We start from the raw sequence: 17,509 nt of genomic DNA, 5'->3' as shown, positions 1-17,509 counted from the left end.
ATTACATCTTTCAACACATTAATGCACGACATTTATTATCTAAGTTTTAGTAAATTTTGTCTCACATGTATGCAAGACATAATTAATAGTAGTAGTACTACTTGAAACCGGTAAACGCGCAGCACTCTGATAGAGGGTTCTGGTCAGGTCAAGGTATCCAGTACATTGTCGGGCTTAAAGTGGTGAAAGGGCGGAAAGCACCTTCCAGGAACTACACCAAGTGTAGTAAACTTTACCAGCATTCAATTTATCTGCCTCAACTTGTAGCCTGATTTAGTGATTCTGCCTTCTTTTTCTCTTGAATTTTCCATTTGCTTATTAGCAAATAATCAACAGCGTGTTGGATTGACTTGTACCCCAAAATGTCGCAGTCATTGTTTAAGTGGGTCCATTCGTTTTTTTTTTCCACATTCTTGTCAAGTTATTGCATTTCCTCACAGTTTCCCAGTATACTATTTAAGAAATTCATCTACGCGTGCACTTGATTTGACTTTCACTTGACAGTTCTTGCTCACCAGAAACTGCTTGTCAGGATTTCTATCTCATAGCAATATTTAAGGTCTACCTGAAGGTTAAGCTGCGTTTTGAGCCGATATTGCAATAATATATGGATCATTCTAGGTCTAGAAAAACCATTCGTTTGCTTTTGCTTTTGCTTTGTTCTTTTCTATTTGGTCTTCATGATCTTGCTCTTGCTGATCCTCCCTACGCACATTGTTCAAACAACACTAGCAATAATTTGTTGAATAGTTCATTTCAAAATAATCTCAACAATCTCCTTTCTTTACTACACTCACAGGCTTCTATCTCCAAATACAACAACACCTCTTATGGGAATGGCACGGATAGAGTTTATGGTCAGTACATGTGCCTCGACTATGTTCCATATGACACCTGCCAAGCCTGCATCTCCGCTGCATCGCAGGCTATCGTGAATCTTTGTCGAAACAGAACGGAAGCAGTCGTATGGGAGGAATATTGCCAATTGCGCTACTCAGATATTAATTTTTTTGGCCGATTGAATGTAGCAGACAATTTTTTCCAAGATAATGTTATTAACATCTCTGATCCTGTACACTTCCAATCTATTGTAGAGAACAAGCTGCGAGATCTTACCAAAAGGGCAGCTTTCAATTCTTCAGCAAATATGTATGCTGCTGGAGGAGAACCATATACAGGAGATGACACCTTGTATGCTATGGTGCAGTGCACCCGAGACTTATCCCCAGATAACTGTAGCAAATGCCTTGAGGCTGCCATTAAAGATGTTTCTTCTGAGTGCTATGCTTCCCGTGGGGCGCGTCTTCTTAGCCGCAGCTGCTATCTTAGGTATGAGTTATACGCCTTTTATGAAGGCGCCGAAGACTCCTCTGTTTCCACAAAAAAGGAAGGAGGTAAGCAAATTTATTTCAATTTAAGAATTGGTTACATGAATCTCTTCATAAATAAATAAATAAGTAAAATCCTCTGAAAGTTATACTAGTATTTGCTCCCTCAAATTCAGGCGGTGGAAGGAAAACATGGATGATTGTAGTTCTTACAATTGGATCAGCGGTTTTAGTGATACTGCTACTGGCTTCCACCATTTATTGTGTTGCAAGGAAGAAAGGAACTGGAAAAGGTAAGCATCGCAATCAAAAGTTATCCTCTCAAATCCAAGCATTCCTTTTCTCCTCTTCCGAAGCTTTTAGATGCAAACTTTTACTCTTTGTTTTCATATCCCAGGGAAGGAAAAAATTCTGAGGAATCAAATGCAAATACACAATATTGGCGACCCTGAGAACACAGATTTGCAGAACCAGTACTTTGAAGGTTTAGATGAGCTAAGGGCTCATGACTCTTATTTTGATTTGGCAACCATAAACTCAGCTACTGATAACTTCTCTGATTCAAAGCTGCTGGGACAAGGTGGTTTTGGACCTGTTTACAAGGTAAGAGAAATTTCTATCAAATACTTAACAAATTTCATTATTGACATCTAAATCAAAAATTAAACCTTGCAATGTGCCTCTTCTGAAATTTAAATGAAAACAAGTTTGTTCACTTTAGGGTGTACTGCCTGATGGAAAGGAAGTAGCTGTCAAGAGGCTTTCAAGCTTCTCTGAGCAGGGCACTCTGGAGTTCACAAATGAAGTCCTACTGATTTTGAAACTTCAGCACAAAAACCTTGTCCGGCTTCTGGGTTTCTGTGTGGATCAGCAGGAAAAGTTGCTTGTTTATGAATTTATGCCCAACAGCAGCCTTGATGTGGTCCTCTTTGGTCTGTTCTTAACTCCACATTTGCTTTCAGCTCTTTGTTTTGATCCCTTGAATCTAATTAACATCTCAGAGTGTTTGCCTAAAACTTGTTTTTGCATCAGATACAAAGAAACGTGCACAACTCAATTGGAGCAGACGTCTTAACATTATTAATGGAATTGCAAGGGGAATTCTTTATCTACACGAGGATTCACGACTTAGGATCATCCATAGGGACATAAAAGCTAGTAATGTGTTACTGGATTGTGACATGAACCCAAAAATCTCAGATTTTGGAATGGCAAGAATCTTTGCAGGGGCAGATAGCGAAGCTAATACAGCTAGAATAGTCGGAACATAGTAAGCGGCTCTTCTAATTTCAATTCATTTCCTTAAGTCAGCAAGATTGTCAAGATAAATGCTTTACCATGCCATGGATTCCAGTGAAGAGCATACCACTCTGCCAAATCACATAGCCATATCTGCTCAATACTTATTTTTCCAAGCTTATTGATACTGTTTCTAAATCTAGCTGTGTTTGTGCCGTAGTGGATATATGGCTCCAGAGTATGCCATGGAGGGATTATATTCGATTAAGTCTGACGTTTTCAGCTTTGGGGTACTCTTGCTTGAGATAATTACTGGCAGAAGGAATGCAGGCTTTCATCAATCAAAACGCGACCCAAGCCTAGTAGCATATGTAACTATTTTTCTAGCTAAATTACTTGCATTTCTCTTCAATGTATTAGCACTGCAAAAAAAGTTTGTAACAACATTGGATATTGATGCAGGCATGGCATCTATGGAATGAAGGGAATGCATTGGAATTGATGGACCCATTATTAACCGATGGATGCCCAGATGAATTCTTAAGATTCATCCACATCGGACTTTTGTGTGTCGAAGAAGATGCATTCAACAGGCCTTCCATGCCATCTGTTGTGGTAATGTTGAAAGGTGAAACTGTGACATTAAGCCAACCGCAACAACCTGCCTTCTCTGTGCGAAGATTGGGTGAGCATCATCAGACGCAGGCCCAAAGTTGCTCTGTCAATGGTTTAACGATTTCAAATATTGAACCTAGATGATTGACCGTTGGAAGTCCAGGGATGCCTTGCTTTGACAGAAATTTCATATTTTCTTCGAATTTTTATATTTCTGACTATTCTGAAAATTTAAAACAAGTAAAATAATATCTGATAAAATTGGCTAAGCTATGAGTTTTATTTATGTGGTTTAAATCTAAGTGCGGGATTGCATTGATTTTTATGTGTACGCTATTTACTTGTCTCGGGTCAACGGCCTATTTATGTGTACGCTAGTTACATTGAGAGAAGTATTGAACATTACTGAAATGGTATTTTTGTACTTTTTTTTACTTATTCTTTTACATGCTTTGAGCTAATCAAATATCTTAATTGCATAATACTTAAATTTTTTTTTTAATTATTCAAAAAAATTTAAATAAATCTTTATTTTTTATTTTTTATATTGATGTGACATATTAATATTTTATAGTAAATAATGACTTATTTTACTAATGTAGCATAATTATAAGATCACGTAATGTTTTTTACTCTCAACTTTAATGCCATTTCAGTATTATATGGACATAAAAATAAAAAGTAACATTTTGATTAATGACAATTAATCAATCGTTGGTAACAAGAGCTTATTTGATTTGAAATAAAATGTAAAAATTTGATTAAATATAATAAAAAATAAATATTTATTTAAATTTTATAAAATAATTTATTTTTTAAAAAATATTATACCTTTCCTAATAGTATTCCACTTTTATTCTATTTCACAAATCAAATTATAAAATAACGATTGGTTACAGTCACACCGTGAAGCTTACGACTATTGGTTGCTTTCAAAACTTGAACTTTTTCTTGGGTGTGGAAAATTTCGCTTGCCCCAAAAAAACTGTCACTGACTTGTGTAGTTTCATGGAAAGGTACACTACTTTAACTTGCATCCATTGGATCTGTGTGGAGCGATTTTAGATTGCTGATGTGAAATACTCATCCACTTGGATGGATTAATTTTGTAAGAAGTTTGACAGAAATCTTAATATTATTTTTCAAAAAAAAGAAGAAGGAAATTTCACTTTAGAAATTCCCCGGCACTTTCCATTTTAAAGTCACACCCTGAAGCTGTCGATTCTTTGTTGCCTTCATATCTTGAATCTCTAGAATCTGGAAAATTTTGCCTTACCAAAATTAATCAATTAACAAAAAGAGAAAAAAAAAAAGAAAGAAAAATTCAAATGCATTTTCTCGAAATGTTAGAAATAATATTGAGAGATATTTAAGTGACTGGTGTGGTTTCCTGGAAAGGGACTGCATTTATCTTTCTTTAGTTTGTCAGTCAATGGTAGGTCCGGTCACCGAAATACAACCACATTCACCGAAATGCAACAATGTTCATGGGTTGATTTTTTGAAGATATCTGAAAAATTTTATGCTAAATCTGATGAAGGATGATAGCATATATTGGGTAGAACCTCAAGATCCCTGAAATTTTCTCTATAATTTGTTTTTCATGCATGCCCTCACTCTTGCTTTCATAATAAAAGGTTTGTTTGTTTGTTTTTTTTTTTCTTTTTAAATGCTCTTAAATTAATGTATTATTTCATTGAACACATCTTTAAAAAAATTTATTCAACAATTGACTGTTTTATCGGTGAATTCCGATAAGATTGTAATATTAAACGATTTCTTTTTGTACTTCAGGTCACGAGAGAAAATGGCAACGGAATCTTCTAGAATCCTGTTTCTCATCTGCTTCTTTCCATGGCTCACATACCTTGTTACTCTTACGTTTGCCGTTGACCGTTTCTTCACGTTTGGATGCGTACAAGACACAGGGAACTACACAGCTAACAGTGCCTACGAACGCGATCTCAATGGCCTCTTTAACGAAATCTCCTCTATTACAAAACCGAACTATGGGTTTTTTTACAGTCAGTACTTCGGCGAAGTCGACGCCCTTGCACTTTGCAGAGGAGATATTAAGCTAGATGATTGCACTCGTTGTCTCAATGAAACTCTTTCTCAGATCAAGCAAAATTGTCCTCAAAACAAAGAGGCTATTGGATGGTCTGGGCATTGTATGATACACTACTCAAGCAGAAACATCTCTGGAAGATTGGAAAGTTCTCCTGTAACTTGTCGATGTAAAGCGGAGCATCTATTGAAAACTGATGAGCTTCCGTTCTTTGAAGTACAGGGAAAGTTGTTGAATGACCTGGGTAGTCGAGCAGCAGCAGGGGGTAGTCTTCTCAAGTATGCAGCAGGTAACTCATCGCTGAATGTCAGTCAATCGTTGTTCGCTCTTGTGCAGTGCACTCCTGATTTGACAGAGGGAGAGTGCAATGCTTGTCTAACAACGGCAATGGCAGAGATGAGGGATTGCTGCATTGAGACGACAGGAGGCATGGTTTTTAGACCCAGGTGTTTCTTAAGGTTTGAGACATATCCCTTTTTTGATGCTGCAGTTGCTGTTCCGAACCCACAACCACCGCCGGATGAGCGGTCACCAAAAGGTGGAGTATCGACGTATTTTTACGCCTTTTTAATTCTGGGTCAGGAATTCTGGTTGAAAAGGAGAGACTACAGATGATAAAAATTTATGGTGACATTTATATCATGCCTAATTATAATTTGAGAAACAGAAAGAGTAATTATTTTCTTTAAGTTTGATATTATAAATTCAATCACTTTTCTGTTTTTTTAACTTTAAATAATGTCTTGTGTATATCTTTCATTGTTTCAAATTAATATCTCGTTTGAAAAGTCAAAAGAAAATTTTTTTATTTTCTCTTATTACCTCTTAATTATAACTATTAACATTTCTTTTCTTTTTGTCAAGCTAGAGGTAGTTTGGGAAAAAAAATTATAATCAATTAAAATATAAATTCAACTTAAAATTTTGTAAACTTTATGCAAAATCAAAATCAAATATTAATTATATATGAGATGGAAAGAGTACTTAAAGATAATAGTAACTCACATTGGATTTTCATATGTTTAAAGTATTGGCTTTTATTTATGAATATATGCAAAAACAAATTAATTAGCCCAGCTTCAATTTTAAGGCACTCTATCTTTTCCTTTTTTTTAATTTTGTCAATGTCTTTCAAAGATTTTTATTTTTTGTGTTTTTATTGTACTATGTACAATAGGCCCTTGCACTTCTTAATTTTTATTAATGTGGGCGACAAATATTATAGGCCCTTATAATTCAGAAGAAACGAAACAAAAAAAATCAAACTGGATTCCATTTGGTGCAAGTTTGTCAGCTATTCTTGGGCTAGCTCTATTTTCTGCTTGTGGATTCTTCATCTGGGAGAGAAGAACCAATATTCAAGGTACGCACTGGATTAATCTTGGCTTGGCATTACAAATTTGTGTTATATTGTTATGCTAATCACATTTTGTTTTATTGTAGAGAATGGAGAAAACAGACAAGAAGCTCAATTACTTGACTTGGTAGGGGGAAGAATTTGCTCTGAGCACTCAAGTGAAACTTTTAGTGGACAAAATGTGGCGAAATCTCAGGAGTTTCTTTCATTTCAGTTGCATATTTTACATGCAGCGACAGATCACTTTGCTGATAAAAATAAGCTAGGGGAGGGTGGATTTGGTTCTGTATACAAGGTAATTATGGTTAGAAATTTTTATTGGAATTAACTCTTGATGCATAGGTTTATTGTGTAGCACGATTTGGAGCCTGATACAAGTAAACCAAGTATGTTAATATTTCAGAAACTTGAGAGTATTTTCCATTTGAATTGTGCTATGTTACATTAATTAATAAATTCTTCCAGGGTACACTACCAGATGGTAAAGAAATTGCAGTTAAAAGGCTCTCAGGAACTTCCAGTCAAGGGCTACTTGAGTTAAAGAATGAAGTCATGTTAATCGCCAAGTTACAGCATAGAAATCTTGTGAGGCTCTTAGGATGTTGTTTAGAAAAAACCGAAAAGTTGCTGGTGTATGAATTCATGCCCAACCGAAGCCTCGACGTTTTCCTGTTTGGTTTGATCCTTCAACCTTGAACCTTAAACTAACAACACTACCTTGTAAATGAAATAAGAGTAAAGAAGTTAACTAGTCATTGGTTTTTGTTGTTTTTTTTTTCCATTTTGGGCCTTTATCAGATTCAAGTGTGGCTGCATTGCTGTCTTGGCAAAAACGATTCAGCGTTATAAAAGGAATTGCTCGAGGAATCATGTATCTACACGAGGACTCTCGTCTAAAAATTATTCATAGAGATCTTAAAGCAAGTAATGTTTTACTCGATCATGAGATGAATCCTAAAATTTCAGACTTTGGTATGGCAAGAATTTTTGGTGGAGATCAAAATCAAGCAAATACAAAAAGAGTAGTTGGAACATAGTAAGTCTACATATTCTCCCAACCCGTTGCCTCTTAAGTTTATGGGTTGTATACCATTGGTAGGATGACATTTTTTTAATTATTCGTTTTTGTCAGTGCATCTTTCCCACATATAATAGAACTAATTTAACTAATTAATTCTCTTCATGGAATTTTATAGTTTAGTTCTCTTGATTCTCTTCACATATAAGTTTATAGGTTTATATACCACTTGTTATTTTATACTACGTGTTGCTGACATGGCATAATAACATACAATAATAAATGGTGACATGACATGCCGATTGATGATGACATAACCATATGGAATTTTCTCCTTTTATGTTAACTCTACGTTGGTATTACATTAGCGTCATATGAGTATAAACTTACAAGTAATACTTTGAACCATTAGTTATAAAGTTCTATTTGACTTAAAATAAAACTATATGGGCTTAATTGAATGTAATATAAGAATAAAAACTTATTTGATTTTTCTTAAATAGTTAAGAGATTTTTTCAAGTATTATGTTAAAAAATTAATTAATTAATTAAAATAATATTTTTAGTGATAATATTGTTAATTTTATAAATTGATGAGGGATACTAATAAGTGATTAGACTTTACTTTACTCAAAAAGATATTCCACTTTGATAAGGAATTTGGTATTAATAAGGAAATACATAATTAATTAGTTGGTGTTTTATTTTAGTTAGAAAGTGAAAATTAATATGAAAATAAATAAAAATAAAATAATAAAAAATTAATTAACTATACAAGAATTAATTTAAAGAATTATAAAAAAAATATATGTCGTTCTCTATTTGTACGTTTGGAGTTTTAGGTTTCATACTTTTATAAGGCATCGATTTTCAGTTTAAAAGCAAAAATTAACATTAAACTTGTGAAAAGGAACAAGAAATTTGTGAATTGTAAGATTTACTCTTTAGATATAAGGGAAATATGCCCTCCCTATCATTTAACTAATGAGTCAATGCAAGTGATCATTCACCGATCGTACGTTTCATGTTTGGCAGTTAGAACAAAACATGTTTTTTTACTGTGGCATCTAATTAACATATATTCATTTTGAATGTTCATATTTAATATTGATTCTGTACGGATCATCTAATTCTATGATCTCTTTTTGTTTTCAATTGCTTCTTGTGAACTGAAATAGTGGATACATGGCACCCGAATATGTTATGGAAGGAGTTTTTTCTATCAAATCTGATGTTTTCAGTTTTGGAGTCCTTTTGCTGGAGATTATAAGTGGGAAAAGGAATAATGGTTATCATGTTTCAGAGCGTGGTGAAAGCCTCCTGAGTTTTGTACGTTTTTATCTTCTCTTTCTCTTCAAAGATTAGATGAACGTACTATGCTAATTTTACGTAACAATTGTAGGCATGGAAACTATGGTCTAAAGGTCAAGGAATAGAGCTCATAGATCAGCTCCTTGTGCAGTCATGTGTTGCCACCCAAGTGCTTAAATGCGTCCAAATTGGGTTATTATGTGTGCAAAAAGACCCGGCAGACAGGCCTAGCATGACATCTGTGATTGTCATGTTGGAAAGTGAGACCTTAACACTTCCTCCACCAGCAGAACCTGCATTTTTTGTTGAACGTGTTGTTGCAGAACCAACTCAATCCACTTCAAGTGATGGAATCAGTTCTATTAATGAGATTACAATTTCAGATACGTTGCCTCGATGATTGAGTAATGGGTGCATCTTCCTTTACTATTTTTTTTTTTTGGGTTTGAATGGACATCCATAAACTTACTACACTATTTAAGCAAAACAATGGAAGATGTTATTTCATGTTATCTATTCTTTATCTTCATAGATGGGGAATCCAAACAGCTTGTTGAGACCAAGAAGTTTACTCTGCTATCTGAGATAGTGAGCTTTCCTACAAAATATCTGAATCGAATGTCATGAATTTTGCAATATTTCATCAGTTAAAACAAATTAGTATAAGAAGAGTTGCCAACTAAAGGAATAAGAATGGACATGGATAATGGGCTTTCTCTAGCACTCACTTTTGCCCAAGAGGCATTAGGTAAAATCTATCGAACGTATAATTTAATGCCCAAGACTCATTGAGGTTTTTCTTTATTTTTTTGAAAGAAGACTCCATTGAGATTAATATCTTAAATTTTGTGCAAATTACCAAAATCAGATATTATATATAAAGCACCGCTTTTCCTAAAAAAACAAAAGCAGGCCTACCGTACCATGTCATTTGTTGTGGTAATGTTGAAAGGTGAAACTGTGACATTAAGCCAACCTCAACAACCTGCCTTCTTTGTGGGAAGATATGCTGAGCATCATCAAGCGCTGGCCCAAAGTTGCTGTGTCAATGGTGTAACGATTTCAAGATGATTGATCGTTGTAAGTCCGGTGATGCACAGAAATTTCATGTTTCCTTTGTTTTTAGGTTTTGACTCTGATAAATTTGTGGTTTAGTGCCACAATGAATGCCAATTGCGAAAGCAAACAATTTCCACGTTTCCATCTGGAATTTCATGGTTTACTTGTTGCATTCCCTCTGGGACCATGTTTTGTCTGTTGTCTTTTTTTCCAATAAGAAAAAGAAGTGTGCTATCGTTGCATATGATGAAAACTTTCTGAAATTTTTAAAGAAGTAAAATAATATCTAATAAAATTGCCTAAGCTTTGATTATTCATGACAAACACTCTTTAGTTATCTAAAGGGGATAAGAAAATGGTAAACTATTGCTTGGTTGACGAATAGGAATCCCTGTTCTCGCTTATCATATACCAGCGGAAAGCAAAGCACAGAGTATGTGAAATTACAGGTGATTAGATATTTGGTAAACTTAAACCAGATACTAGTATTTAAGTTCCTTTATGATTGATGATATATTGGATATTCAAAGATGATTACAAAAGTCAGCAGCCTCTCGCAATTGTCGTGCATACCAGGGCAGAATATTGATGACCAAGGGAATTGAAGTAAAACTAGCTAATTAGATTTAACTGAGCACCAGAATTAATCAATGGGCCTTGGCCTGGTTGGTTTTGTCTACGCCCAAACCCATTTCAAGGGAGGGATGGTCCTGATTCCTGCAGGTCTGAACCTCAGGTCCTGCTATTTGGGGTTTTGCCCCCTACCTCCTAGCAAAAAGAAGAGAAAAACATCAGAATCAGACTACAAGCCTGGTATAGTAATATACTTACTGACTGATGTTCTTCTCAGGGATAGGAGAGATTAGTTGAAAAATGTTTTTCTTGTGCCCAATCTGTGAATATGCTAAGCTATGAGTTTTATTTATCTGGCATAATTGATTTATCATCTCCGGGATTGCTTTTGTTGAATTCAGTTCTTACCAGTTAGTACTGCCTAACTCTATGTATGGGATTGCATTGATTTTGATTGTTGAGAGAGGCCAGCATGTCTCAGGTAAACGGCCTTCTCTTCCATGGCCAGGCCCAGCTAAGTGAATTGGGTCAAGCCCTAATATATTTGCTTCCCCAGCACAGATGACTCGTTACTACAATACTACAGAATATTGCTCATTGCTCATGGCATTATGCATCTACATGCATGAGGATTCTTGTCTTCGAATAATTCACAAAAATCTGAAAACCAAAAATGTTTTATGAGTTAAACTCCAATTATAAGAGGAGCTTGTTCGTCATCATCCTTTCTAATTTATGTGGGTAGCACATTCTTAGTATATATTTGTAACATTTGATCTTTTATCTTATATCATTTGATTAAAAATTAATTGCACTTACTAAGGTGTTATTTTAAGAAAACATTATCATATATATTAAACATATATAATTAATTAATCTGATCATTTTTAGTACATATTGAACAAAATACTTGTATAATTAATAGTTATTCTTAAATTTCTCATTAAAAAAATCCTTGACCAAAAAAAATTATAACTAGAATTATTAATTTAGAAGATAAAGTATAATTTAGATATTTTAATTTTAGTTATCTTTTGTTTGCGTTTTATATAACAAAATCTTTTGTTTGCCGAAAGATTTTTGTGTAGGGGCTTGATCTTCTTGTCTAGTTCTGCCATTAGCTTTTTGAGCACTCGCTTCTCTTTTGTAGGTGTAGAGGATTTCTTTTTCATCAAAGCTAATCTCTTTATGTCAAGAGGTGTCCTTTTCCACTTTAGTTCAAGATTTGTTATGGCATTTTAGTTTTTGGTTCAATAAATCCAAATATCGTGACTAATCACACCAGCATGGACCCAAGGAGATGACGTCTGACCTATTTCCCCAGGACCACCCAAGTTCCTTTCTGCTTTTTTAAATGGCTGTGGCGTTTCTTTAGTGAAGATTAACTCCTTCACCTTTCCAAATTCCAGGTCTACTCCTTTATATTCCCCACTTATCCCCATCAATCTTTCTTTTCTAAAAGGAGTTCCTTGGGTCGTGCCTCGCAGGATTCACACTTATTTTGTCGTTGAGTAAGCACACACCATTAAGCTTTCATACCGCCCTCCTAGCATCTCCACGTGCCTGTACGTCACAAACCCAAAGCACCTCCCCCTTTTTTATTTCTTTTTGGGTATGGAGACATCAACTACCTCCCAATAAATTTATTAGTATAGATTATTAGCTAGAATATTCAACTATTGGCATCATGCCATGCAATTGAAGTATATCATCTTAGATATTTCCAGCACTTTACATTAAGCTTAATACTATTGGTTGCTTTCATAACTAGAATCTCTGGAGCCCGGAAAATTTCTCTTGCCCAAAAATATCTTTTTCTCCGAATGTTAGTGATTATATTTTTTTCTTTCAAAGGCAGTTTTATTAACATCGGTGCTAGTATGCCATCCATAGTCTCAAATCTTTTGGATTAAGACTATTGTTGGCATCACCCTAACCTGAGCATCAGAAGAAATTGAACATTTACGCATTAATCTGCTTAATATGTTAGTGATAATATTGACAGAGATTTGAGTGACTAGTGTGGGTTCCTGGAAAGAGACTGCTTTATCCCTTCTTTAGTTTGTCAGTCAATGGTAGGACCGGTCACCGAAATACAACCACATTCAGGGCACAAATTAAATATCAATATTCATTGGTTGATTTTTTAAAGATATCTGAAAAATTTTATGCCAAATCTGATGAAGGATGGTAGCATATATTGGGTAGAACCTCAAGATCCCATAAATTTTCTCTATAATTTGTTTTTCATGCATGCCCTCACTCTTGCTTTCATAATAAAAGGTTTGTTTTCTTTTTTTCTTTTTAAATGCTCTTAAATTAATGTATTATATCATTTAACGCATCTTTAAAACAATTATTCAACAACTGACTGTATGGTAGCATTGCCAAGCCTAAGACTAATGGAGAAGAGAGGAAACGAAAACAGATCATGACCAATACCTTCCATCAAAATCTGCCTTGTGCTTGTGTTTTTCTCTATCTTCAGCTTCACAGTTTTAGCTGACAGATATTCAGCCTAAACCCAAAAACAGAAAAGAAATATTGTTAATCAGAAAAGAAATATTCAGCCTAATCCATAGTCTGATTGGAAGGAAAATATTGGGTTATCAATGAAAGTGACCATAATCATAACATGAATGAGTAAATGTAAATATCGAATTGTCAAACCATAAAAATAAAATATAAAAAAATAAATTGGAAAGGATTGTTAATGTGTGGTTAAGTTTAAACACATCAAGAAGATGTAGACGTTTTGGTCCACAAGCCTTTTAAAAGTTACTTTCTGATAGTTGGTTGGTAATGTATCATTGTTCTTGCACAGACTAATTGAGCATTGGCTTGCTCTATTCGAAATCGGTCTAAGCAGTAGCCTGGTATACTAATTTAAGGTCTCAAACACTGATTTGGAAGTGTAGATACTTGATTTTGGTTAATACCTATTCTCGAAAAAATTATGTTACAACATAATGTTGTACAGAGAACAACCAGAACAAGTAAAGTGTTACTTCATGCAGAATAACTAGAACAAGTGAAGCTCTACTTCACGCAAAATAACTAAAACAAGTGTAGTGCTACTTAATGCAGAATAACTAAAATAAGTAGAACATTACTCCATATGGAACAACTAATACAAGTAGAACAGCTACTTTGAATAGAATAATCACTTCACTTGGATGAGAGTGAAAGTAACTCAGAATAAGTGACAGAGTTTATGGGTTACTTTCATCTTGGGATATTTCAGAGAGTTTGATTTGGTGGCTCAGATATGGAGGTAATTAAGAGGTCTTCTTCTTAACCTTTTTCAGAAGTACAAGTGTTTCACTCTCTTACCTTGTTCTTGTATACCTATTCTCGTACAGTTCTTCTCTTGTACCTATTCTTGTACACCTCTTTTCTATTACCTTTTACTTGAGAACAAGTCTTATTACATCCAATTACAGTAACGGTTACTCACATTAATGTTCTTCATAATAATGTCATTCATTAGGCGCATTAAAGCTTATTCTTGAGTAACCGTCACTTTTAGCACTATATATAGAGCTTCACAATTCATTTAGAAGGGCTCTTCTCTCCCTTTCCAGCTTGAGAGCTTCTCTCTCTAAATTCTCTCTCTAATTATCTTCTAAGTCTCTCTAAGTCTCTTCTTATTGTCTTCCACCTGCCACAGCACTCAGTACTTCAGGAACTACTCCAATCTTCCTTTCTGTCGCCTCTGACGCATCCTTTTTCTTGTTTACAACACTTTCTCTCCCTGTCATAAAAACCCCTTTTACATTTTGGTGACTCCATTGGGGAGGAGTGATTGCATTAAGTAAAAGCTTACTAGAAAAACTTTGCATTATTGGAAGAAATAGACAGTTCCTTTAGTAACCAAGATGCATCTATTTCTACCTACATCCAAAAGCTGATGAAAATGATTGAGGCTTCTTGAGAGAAAATGCAAATGTTGGAAGACAACAATAGGCGGATGTTGGAGACCATATCTCAACTTGCATCCTTCACTCCCACCATTTTTCAAGCCCAACCTATACACCTTAATGAGAGTGCACCTGATGAAGTCACTCTTCTAGTTACAAACACTAAGGGGAATGAAAAAAATGGAAAAAATGCAATTGATGTGGATGTTTGGGGAGAAGTTTTTCCTTTCTACTCAAAAAGGTTAATCTCCTTGATATGGGAGGAGAATATCAAAAGTCCAGAGAAGACCTCATGGAATACATCCAACATTTTAAAGAAAAGGTGTTGGATATACAAGAGTCTCATGATGAGAAAGAGCTGGTGACGGTTTACATTCAAAAAAAAAAAGTTTGACGAGTGCAGGCTACACTTACCTCTTCCAACTTTTGCTACCTTAGTGGAAACGGCACGAAGAACCAATAATACGGTTCTCAAACAAAAGGGAGCTATTCGCTTTGATAAAAGGAATACTCCAACAATGAATGCAATTTAAGGAGGAGGTAAAGAAAGAAGAGATCTTTTTCAAAAGTGAATATTTCACAAGAAAATGCAAGCAGAAGAGTTATTGATTGAGAACAACAGGGCCCAGAACAACCCGCTTCTTGCTCATGTATGATATTTCTATGACTTTAACTCTTCATTGCTTTATGAATTGTAATTTGACATAACAAAAAAAAAATCATATTCAGCTGCTAGCTTTCTTGTTTATATTTTGGCTATAATTATATTATACTATTAGTTGCAAGCTTTATCACTTATTCTTTGATCATAGTTCATCATTTTTACTTCAGTCGCAAGCTTTACCGCTCATATTTTGGCTGCAATGATATTTTTCTATTGGTCGCAAGCTTTATCGCTTATTCTTTTACCATAGTTTATTATTTATATTCCAGCCGCTAGCTTTATCGCTCATAATTTGGCTGTAATGATGTTATGCTATTAGCCGCTAGCTTTATCGCTCATTTTTTGGCCCTAGCTTATTACCCACAAATTGGCCGCAGCTATTACGTTTACTTATTTTAAGAGTTGAATTAATCACCTTCATATCAAGTTAGAGTTAATCTCCTTGATGTAAAGTTAAAAGTTCCCTTTTAGCCACATACAATAATATGAAATGTGAATAAATACATAACAAGCGTATATCATTATTATTATTGCAAAAGAAAAGGAAATATGGCATATCAATAGCGAAGTACCAGCTCAAATGAGCTTTCAAAAAAAGTAAAGGAAAAGCGAAAGACTAGTCAATTACATACTCCATAGAGAAGAGTTATTATTGGCAAATACATCTAATTGTTCTTGTACTTCAACTTCACGTTTTTCAGTAAAACTATCTTCACTGTAATGTCTTCTAACTCATTCTCCAAGGAAGACTTGTTGAGAAAAATCTTGGCTTTAGATATACAATCATTGAGGCAATCAAGCTTGAATCCAAAGTTATAAGCATCATCGAAATCCTGTAACGTCTATTATAATTCCTTTGGTAAAGTACTCATTAGTGGAGCATGGGAAATGACTAAAGCTCTATTTAATACCTCCATCATTAAGCAAATGACGTCTACGTTCTTTACAAAAGAGGTACTCAAAAACTCTCCTTCTATATTGAAAATTTGCTCTAAGTATGCCACATATTCCAGTGAAACTTGAAAACCATGGAAGTCAACTTTCTTACCACTTTGTTCAGTATGTGCTACTTGAGTGCCAGAAGCACTACTTGTATCTCTGTGTTCTAGCACTGGGGAGGAATAAGCGTGAGGAGTCATTGGAATAGCTCTAACATCATCAGTATCAACTCTAACATCTTGAATAACCTCAACATTTGGAGTAGCCTTAGGAACAACTTCACCAGCAGGAATAGTCTTAGTGTCAGGAACAACCTCATCTCGAATAGCTTGGGGAGTAAAAACGATCTTAATAAAAAAAAAAGAATGGAACAACATCAATTGGAGTAACATAGTAATATGTTTATACCTGGTTCGTGGTAGAGCTCTGAACATGATTTGGAAATAAAACATCCAAATCAATGAAATCATCAAAAGGGGTTGGCCCATCCTCAACTTCAGCTTTATCAACATCAATGGATTCATCATCAAATTCATCACTACGTTCAGAGTCACATGATTTCTCCTCAATCTTTACTTCAAAAGTTTCTTCCTCTTCAATTGAATTGAGTTCAACTCTTGTAGTTGATTCTCCCTAAAAAAAAATGATGAAATATATAGTGGAGTAAGAGGAAAACGTATTCCTTTAACAATTTTTATTGCTAAAGGAACAACTACTGAAGAGATACCATCATCTGGACACCCTGAAAGTACGTGTCGTGCCAACCAAAAAATTATTAAAGCTACTAGCTCATACTTATGGTCTGGGTTCTCAAGAGAACCAATTTCAATTCTCTTAGGATTGAACTTTTAATAAAAAAACCCCTATCTAATTGGAGAATCGTGTAACCTTCGAAGTTTTACTTAGACTCTTAAGTAGATCAAGGAAAAAGTCTTGAATACCTTTATCTTCTTCACAGAGCTTAATAGAGTGAAAATCATGCTTTCCTATGCAAGGAAGTTCCAAGAGAATACATACATCTTCCAGAGTGAAGGTAAATTCCCCCCATGCAGTAATCATAGTATGAGAAAACGTGCTCCACCTCGCAATAATAGCACACCATACATCCATCTTTTTTTTTCTACGAATATTGAGCTTGGAAGTGATACGTATAGCATCAAGTATTCCAGTAGAAGAGAGAAGTTTAACATAAGAAGGATTCTTCAACACCTTAGTTACCCACTCATCCCAACCATGAACAAATTGAGAATTGGAGCCTAACTTAGTAGTAGAAAAGGGAAACTCACCACGTTCAAACCTGAACTTCAGAATAGATTGTCTTGGAATACCACTTCTTTTATGAGGAGGTGCTTCTAAGCATAGAGGATTCCAATCATATCCAACAAGCTCAGAGGGATGTTCGTCAACTTGTCTGGCAC

At 34.8% G+C, this 17,509-nt stretch overlaps 2 protein-coding genes across 3 annotated transcripts; both read left to right on the top strand.

The window, feature by feature from the left end:
• Positions 1–607: 607 nt before the first annotated feature.
• On the top strand, positions 608–3,468 carry LOC148762289 (cysteine-rich receptor-like protein kinase 19). The gene is made up of 7 exons (XM_088807238.1): positions 608–1,394; positions 1,505–1,621; positions 1,726–1,931; positions 2,050–2,260; positions 2,361–2,598; positions 2,788–2,938; positions 3,030–3,468. Exons 1-7 carry the CDS (start codon positions 608–610, stop codon positions 3,324–3,326), a joined length of 2,007 nt encoding a protein of 668 aa, XP_088663364.1. The 3' UTR covers positions 3,327–3,468.
• A 954-nt stretch (positions 3,469–4,422) lies between these two features.
• LOC148762288 (cysteine-rich receptor-like protein kinase 27) lies at positions 4,423–9,502 on the top strand. 2 transcript variants are annotated; one of them, XM_088807230.1, is made up of 8 exons: positions 4,423–4,740; positions 4,977–5,788; positions 6,476–6,613; positions 6,694–6,902; positions 7,073–7,283; positions 7,406–7,643; positions 8,804–8,954; positions 9,028–9,502. In XM_088807230.1, the coding sequence occupies exons 1-8, from the start codon at positions 4,724–4,726 to the stop codon at positions 9,334–9,336; spliced, it is 2,085 nt and encodes a 694-aa protein (XP_088663356.1). In that variant the 5' UTR covers positions 4,423–4,723; the 3' UTR covers positions 9,337–9,502. The 2 variants fall into 2 exon arrangements, with proteins under 2 accessions (XP_088663356.1, XP_088663357.1); XM_088807231.1 differs by having other exon boundaries at positions 4,424–4,819.
• The last annotated feature ends 8,007 nt before the right edge of the window (positions 9,503–17,509 follow it).

The sequence above is a fragment of the Theobroma cacao genome, chromosome 6, assembly GCF_053813885.1.
Source record: "Theobroma cacao isolate CCN51 chromosome 6, ASM5381388v1, whole genome shotgun sequence".
Lineage (NCBI taxonomy): Eukaryota > Viridiplantae > Streptophyta > Magnoliopsida > Malvales > Malvaceae > Theobroma > Theobroma cacao.
Note: the sequence above shows the minus strand (reverse complement) of the source record. Positions and strands in the feature narration are given on the sequence as shown.